Below are 8,158 nucleotides of genomic sequence, written 5' to 3' on the forward strand. Positions count from 1 at the left end.
TGGACTAAAGGAAGGGACATTTTAGGCTTTTATGTCCCAAAGACTACCACCAAATAATTTCCAATCTTTTTATGAAATTGAACATTTGTGTTAGGTTTCAATTTACAAAAAAGGGGCCATTAAAGGGACTCCCTCCCTACGGGACCTTCAGTCGGTCGGCCCAATAAAGAAGACATATGTTAGTCGGAAAGTGCGTTTAGTATACAATTTCGAAAATCCGGATTTAAAAAAGTTATGAAAATGGAAGAGAAAACAAAATGATAATAGATTAGTAGAAAAATATGTTTTTGTGTTTATGAATTAGAGTTTTAACTAGAACAACGTTGTCATGGTGGGGAGGGCCGACCGAAGAAAAACGAAATGTCATTTTGCATAACGATGTCATTAGGCTAAAATTTATGAATCCAATTTTTGATGGTTTCTATCAATTTCCCTTATGTATAATGCATTCTTTGGGGTGGTTTGCATAATGGTTATTATGCCTTACAGGGGTGTATTGGATCAGGATTTATCTAGATAAAATTAGATACTAGTTTTACCCGAATCTAGTGGATTTATAATGTTTCTTAATGAATCTGTAGGATTCTTGTAGATATATGATTCTGGATTATACTGGATAGCCTTAGAAGAAGTTTGATTTTTAAAAATTGAAGTGTTTTACCAATTAGTAATATATTTGAAAAACTAGGGTAATCATAATTCCCTGGAAGAAAAAAAATCCAAAAGTTGAGGTGGTGGGTGGAGGTGATGGTTGGTGTGCGTGGTATAGTGGTGGCAGTGATGGTTAGTGGTGGCGGAGCTGGTCAGTGGTGAAGGTGGTGGGCATGGGCTGTGGTTGGTGTGTGGCGGTGATGGTTGGTGGTGGCGGCAGTGGTCGATGGTGGTGGTTGTGCTGGTGTTTGTTGGTGGTATGTGGTGGTGGTGGAAAAACATCGCATTTTGTGATAAAAAAAAAAGTTGTCCATAAGAATCCATGAAACTCTTGTAGTTTGGGTTAAGATTGATATGAGATAATAAAATACATATTTTGCCTATAAATATCCATAAGAATCCATATATATCTTGTCCTTTAACTATCCTAAGAAATCTTAAATAAATTGAATACCTAGGATATTTGTGGAATCTAAAACAATTCTAATTGAATACCGTAGATATTTAATGATTCCTTGCATATCCTAATTGAATACCTATGAGTTTTTAGGATTTTTAAATATCCATATAAATCCTAATTCAATACACCCCTATTAAATTTTAAAAGAATAAACACCACCGAATTTTTTATAAAAACTCTAAACCTGATATTTTTGTCTGTACTCATTGCGTAGATTAGTTTAATACTTTTCTAACGAGATAAAATTTATAAAATTTCAAGGCAAGGATTTTTAGATATGTTATATTTAAGTTTGTTTGTCAATTATACCCCTAAAAATAGGATACACAAAGAGTTATAGTAATTGGACTAAAAGGGAGGGATATTTGAGGCATTTTAAATCCCAAAGACTACTATCAAATTATTTCCAATCTTTTTATGAAATTGAACATTTATGTTAGGTTTCAATTTATAAAAAAATATCCATAAAAAGGACTCCTTCCCTACGGGCCTTCGAATCCTTCGTTCGGTCTGCCCAGTTAGGCTATTAGGTTTAGGAGGGATATGTTATTATGGTAATCCTAATTTAGATAAGGGTAAGGATAAGTTGATCATTTCCTAACTTTAGAAAAGGAGGCCGAAGTAATCATGGTTCCCCCCGTAAAAGTGAGGTGTGCCCAAAAAATCGTTCTTTTAAGTTGATGCCCATAAAATTATACTCCCCTGGCTTAAACGGGTCGAACTTTGTCCCATAAACACGAGCATAGATTCCAAAAATTTAAGCCCACTGAGTGGTTTTGGGTTTTTGGCACTTGTATTTGCTCTCACCTCTCAGGTCAAATGATGAATTTTGACGAATCTAATTCTTGTTTCAGCTCTAATCTTTCTGATGATTCCTAGGCCTAGCAGATCCTTCATTGTGAAAAGCATGGCCAACAAAACAGACAAATACCTTGGTACCCCTCTCCTATTATGAGGATCGATCCTAGACAACTTTCATAATAAGCTCAAAGGATGGAAGGTAAAACTGTTAGAACCACTAGGATATTATCACATGTGCACTTTTAGAATTCCTAAAGCAATTTTCAATAAAATGAATTGGCTCAAGAGGAAATTTTGAGTGGTGCATATTAACAAAAAAAAAATCCAGGAAACATTCAAACAGTAGTAGGAAGCAACAGATCTAAATCATACATAATTGTTCACCTCGGAACTACTTCTCCGCGTTCTCCCACAGTATAAATGATGGGGTTAATCAACTTTCAGACATGACTTGAAGGAAACAGAGAGCATTTAAACGAGGCATGAGTACGCCAAAGCCTTTTCTTCACTGAGCTCCTCAGCTGTTTTGTCCAATTTGCTCCTTGAAAACTCATCGATTGAAAGTCCTGTTACCGAGTAACAACATTCCAAGAAAAATGATGGTTCAGCAGTTCCAACTCAGATTTAGATTCAATCTTCTTTTTCCTTTATGCATTATATTTGTGGGTTATAAACAACTGATAAGAATTCATGTAATATGAGCGCATACCTTGTACAATTGACCATTCTCCATTTTTGCAAGTCACGGGGAAGGAATAGATGAGCCCAGCAGGTACATCGTATGATCCGTCAGAGTACACTCCCATTGAAACCCAAGTGCCCTTTAAAATTCACCATGGAGAAAAACAGTATGAGGAAAGTTAACATTTACAGTTCTGATATTATGAAAAAATGCATGGGTCTATAAAATAATAGTTACCTCTGGAGTTCCAACAACCCAATCACGAATGTGATCACAAGCAGAACTTGCAGCAGATAAGGCACTTGAGAACTTTCTTGCTTTGATAATTGCAGCGCCTCGTTGTTGAACGGTGCTGATAAATTCTCCATTCAACCTTAAAAGCATACAAAACATTTATATGTATTCAGCTAAAGTGGCTCAGAAAACTGCAGAAGTAAGTTTGGTCAAAAAAGAAAAAGGTCTAATCAAATGTCTGGCATACCATGCATCATCAGCAACAAGCTCCTTCACAGCCTTTTTTCCAACTGATGTTTTGACAGTTGCATGGGTAACATCAGGATACTGAGTTGAAGAGTGGTTTCCCCAAATGATAACATTCTTAACATCACTGACTTGGACACTCAGTCTCTCTGAGACTTGACCAAGAGCCCTGTTGTGATCTAAACGGGTAAGGCAACTGATGTTTTTCTCGGGGATGGATGGAGCAAACTCCTTAAGGATCAGCGCATTGGTGTTTGCAGGGTTTGCAACAACTAGGACCTGCATAAACAATAAGCAAAAATGTAGATTAAGCAAAAAGTCGTAAGTGCACTAATCTGACTATATCTTTCTACTCTTTATTTTGAAAAAAAAAAATTTAACCTTGCAGTTAGCAGCTGCATGGGATTCTAGGGCAGATGCTTGGGACTTGTAGATAGAAACATTTTTGGACATCACATCTTTTCTCTCCATTCCTTCTTTCCTTGGGAATCCACCAACCATTACTGCAATGTTGACCCCCAGGCATGCCTCTACGACATCAGTTGTAGCAACAACTCCTGGTCGAAGCAAAATATTTTGGTTATTGCTTATCTCAACGCAAACAAGCACTGTGAACAAAAAGGAAAGAAAATTGAGTATCTGCCTTTAAGAAGAGGAAAAGCAGCATCAACCAGCTCCATTTTAACTCCATTCAAAGCCTCTGCTGCGAGTGGAATGTCAAGCATATGCAAGATAACAGGCTGATCAGCACCCAACATCACTCCCCTAGCAATCATTGGTACGAGAGCATACCCAATTTGTCCTGCAAATTTGGCCACAAAAGAAGAATAGAGGGTTCAGTCAGTCTATCCTTTTATCATACCCAACTGAAAAACAAGCACCTATATGAAATACTCTTGACATAGGAAAACAAATCTGACATTAGGAAAACAGAAATGCACAAATCCATCTTATACTCTAGGCTTCAACTCGACTTCATAAAAAACTTGCAGAGAGTACCGGGTAGAACTTTGTAAGACATATTTCCTTAAGATAAGTGCTTCCGTCTTATCACATTTAATGATGCAACTTATTGATGTGAAAAAACAATACTTAAGATAACCTAAAGTGGTGGCGGAATACAGATCTTCGCCAAAAACCCACTAAAGGGAAAAAGAACAAATAACAATTGCAATTGGCAAAAACCTCTTGCAGAGGTAAAAACAGACACACATATATAGAAGCCAACATACTAAAATATGAAGGAAACAACATGTCCACTGAATCATTATGCCATAAAATCCATGGTTACGTACCTAATTGACTACGTGTAGACAACTAAATTTGACTACGTGCAGACAACTAAATTCAAAATCATGCACCATTTGCATAACAAGAAACTCTTAGTGCTGAATATGAACGCTTGTGACAATAAAACATTCAGTATTAAGAGATCGTTATTAAACAAACCTGCAGCACCAGTAACAAGAACATGAACTGGATCTTTGGCCATTGAGCAAGGTTAGATTTAATTAATTATAGATTAACAACCCTTATAGTGGAATTAGAGAAACAAAATGTATTTCGAATAGATCGATAGTATAAGAGAAGATGGTTTAGCTAGCAGTAGTCTTATATAGAAGAGTGAGGCCTGGAGTAAAAATTTAACCACAAATTTCAGATATTTTAGAAAATAGATTTGCAGATATTTATAGCTTTGTACCACTGATTTGGGTGAGATAACCGTGAGAGTGATCGAAAGGTTGCTAAGATGTATTCATGGCACCTATGAAGTATTACCCTTTTCTTCTATTGCGGTCAATCTAATGCCTTTAAAAAATGTCTCCTCGACTCTTCAGGGGTCATTTAACTTCTCAATTTCTTAAAAATTATTGCGAAGGATTACAAGATTTGTGGATAAGAAAATCATCATCCAGTCGTATTAGTTCACTATAGAATCATGCATCTACAAGTCTCAAATCTCTTGACCACCGAATTTCAACCCCAGGTTGAAGGCAGTACCATCAAATCTCTTTTAATTCCTTCATTGGGGAATCAGAAGAAAAATCTGCAGGAGGGGTATTGCATGGGGTTTGATGTTTACGATGCAGCTTTTCAGAGTTGTGTAAAATTGGTTGATGCAGAGAGTTTGTCGAGGAGCTTGGAACTGTATTGGTGGATGAAGCCGGTGCTTGAGTTTTCATTGGTGAGGACGACGGTGGTGACAGAAGCGTGCGAAACAACTCCAGTAATTCAGACACAGCTCTTACAGAAGCTTGAACAGATCTACTAAGTGGTTGGTACAATTGGATTACTCGGCTCTTCAATTCACAAAAGCATAAATTGTGTTGATATGAGATGTTGATATCTTGACTTTAGTCAATGCCCACGGCCCTCATGATACAAAGTTGTTGAGAGATGATCACTTGTTTTGTCACTCTCTTATTTGTGAGTTGGGCAATAACATATCGACATTATGATAAAAGAACAATTACAAAGCAAGGGGATTGTTGTCATGTTATCAGAATAGGACATGTCCAGTTCTGAGATTGAGACAACAATCTGTTGGCAGTGGCACTGCCTTCGACCTGAGTACCTAGTTTATTTATACTAATGCACGTATTTAAGAAAGCTGGAAAATCTCCCTTCCAAGTGTTAAAAATGGTAGCTTTTCGTGCTTCTGCCATTAACTTATCTGCTACAGAGTTGCCAGATCTATGGACAAATTTAAAACCCAAAAAATTGTTACAATCTGAGCAGATTTGTATTGCTTCTTTGACTACCATATGATTCCTCCAGTCCATCAAAGTTAGTTTTCCTTTCATGAAACCCACTATCCTTTCGCAGTCACCCTCCATCCAGATATGCGATAAGCCTTCATCTCTGGCCCATTTAGCTCCATGCAAAAGAGCTAGAGCTTCTGCCTTTTCTGCACTTGACGCAATGAAGATTCCTTCCTTTGCTGCTCTTTCATTACCTGTATCATCTCTTATTATTAGCCCATAACCAGAATAAACTTTATCAGAGATCCCAGAGGCATCATAGTTAAGCTTTAAACAATTAGGTTCAGGAGAAATCTAAGGGGCATTTAGGTTTAAATTCCTTGTTACAGAGCCAACAGGTGGATTAGATAAGTTCCAAAAATTTAAATTCCATTGTAATTCCATTTAAATCTAAGGTGCATTTAGGTTTAAATTCCATTGTAATTCCAAAAATTTAAATGTCTCTGAATTATAATTGAGTTTTGTAGGGAGGAGGCATTTTGCTCTTCAAAAATTCTATTGCACCTCTCTTTCCAGATAAACCAACACTTAGTGGCATTTATTTCAGTTATACTGTCTCCCTGCAACTGCCACCATTTATAATGATCAGTGAAAGAATTCCTTACAGTATCATACCTACCTCCATCAACAAAAGGAGGTTGCATCCAGGTGGATTTAGCAAACCAACAATCGAAAAGCAGATGTTGCACAGATTCTATATTTACCGTGCAAAAGATACACTTATTATCTACATCAGACATATGTCTGCTAACAATTTCTGTCACAGGCAAAGCATCATTCATACATTTTCGTAAGAAGAGTTTAACTCTTTAGGGCAGTTTAGCTTTCCAAAAAGTTTCTCTCTCAATTTTTATAGCTTGTTTACCACAAAGTTTGTCATACAAAGATCTTACTATGAAAATGCCATTCGTAGTAAGTTTCCATCTAGGTTTGTCATGTTCTAAGTTACCATTCTTTTCCTGTAAATAGTTTAATATTCATAATAGATTGAGCAATTATATGAGGGAAAGAAGCAGTGACTAATTCTTTGTTCCACCTATTAGTATCAAGGTTAATCAAATATGATACAAGTGTTAACTGATTGTTTCTTTCAGAACAAATTTGATCTAAAGAAATTTCTAAATCAGGTATCCATTGGTCAGTCCACAAATTTATGGACTGCCCATCTCCTACCTCCCAACAGGTATAACTATGGATTAAGGTAGCTCCCTGCATAATCCAATTCCACATATAAGAATATCTTGAAGTTTGATAGTTAAAAACGATTTATTTTTTTTGAAATATTTTTTTCTTAAACATTTTGACCCACCAAGAATTTGGTTTTGAGATAATTCTCCATGCAATCTCAGCCAGCAGTGCCTGATTCATCTTTTCTGCATCCCTAAACTCTAAGCCTCCCATAGAGATGGGTTTACAAAAGAATTTCCAAGATTTTATATAGTAGCCTATAGCATTAGATTCTTTTCCCCACCAAAATATTTTTTTAAATTGAATTTATCTTAGATGTAATTTTTTTGAGTAATTTAAAGCAACCCATTTGGTAGATTGGCATACTGGAAAGGACTGATTTATTAAGGATCAATTTTCTAGGTTGGCTAAGAATCTTACTTTTCCAACCTTTTATCCTTTCTTCCATTCTGGTTACAATGAAATCAAAAGTTTTCAGTTTGGATTTATCAATGAAAAGTGGTACTTCTAAGTAAGAATATTTGATATCTATCTTATTAATTTTTAAGAGTTTTGACATCATCTTTTTCGGTTTATGATGTATCTTTTTTACTAAAGAAAATGCATGATTTTTCAAAGTTCACCATTTGACCCGACACCAAGCAAAATTCATGAAGATCATTTAATAAGTTTTTACAGCATTGCAGATTTACCTTTGTAAAAATCAGGCAGTCATCTGCACAGAACAGATGAGAAATCGGTGTATTATTCACATTTATTTTAACTCCTGAATTTCCTTGGTATTTTCTTTTGAAATTAAAAATCCTGAGAACACCTCCATACAAATGAGGAAAAGATAGGGGGACAAAGGATCCCCTTGTCTAAGTCCTCTAGAAGGTTTAAAAAATTCTCCAGCTGAACCATTTAAAAGGAATGCAATTGATGTCGTGGATATACATTGTTCAATTAAAGCACACCATTCCTTGCAAATATTTACCCAATGCTTTTATTAAAAAATCCCAGCTGACTGTTTAGAATGCGTTCGACATGTCAATTTTTACCCCTAAGCCTTTTTCCTTGGTTTTCCTATGATTCATAACGTAAATTATTTCATGAGATACGATAACGTCATCAGATACCTGTCTGTTAGATATA

General features: G+C 36.0%; 1 protein-coding gene across 1 annotated transcript; it reads right to left on the bottom strand.

Moving 5' to 3' along the window:
* Window positions 1-2,160: 2,160 nt before the first annotated feature.
* On the bottom strand, window positions 2,161-4,714 carry LOC113322485 (malate dehydrogenase-like). The gene is made up of 7 exons (XM_026570571.1): window positions 4,524-4,714; window positions 3,718-3,876; window positions 3,456-3,631; window positions 3,076-3,353; window positions 2,832-2,967; window positions 2,622-2,733; window positions 2,161-2,478 (listed from the first exon to the last, which is right to left on the bottom strand). The coding sequence occupies exons 1-7, from the start codon at window positions 4,564-4,566 to the stop codon at window positions 2,384-2,386; spliced, it is 999 nt and encodes a 332-aa protein (XP_026426356.1). The 5' UTR covers window positions 4,567-4,714; the 3' UTR covers window positions 2,161-2,383.
* Window positions 4,715-8,158: the final 3,444 nt, after the last annotated feature.

Source organism: Papaver somniferum, chromosome 11, assembly GCF_003573695.1.
Source record: "Papaver somniferum cultivar HN1 chromosome 11, ASM357369v1, whole genome shotgun sequence".
NCBI lineage: Eukaryota > Viridiplantae > Streptophyta > Magnoliopsida > Ranunculales > Papaveraceae > Papaver > Papaver somniferum.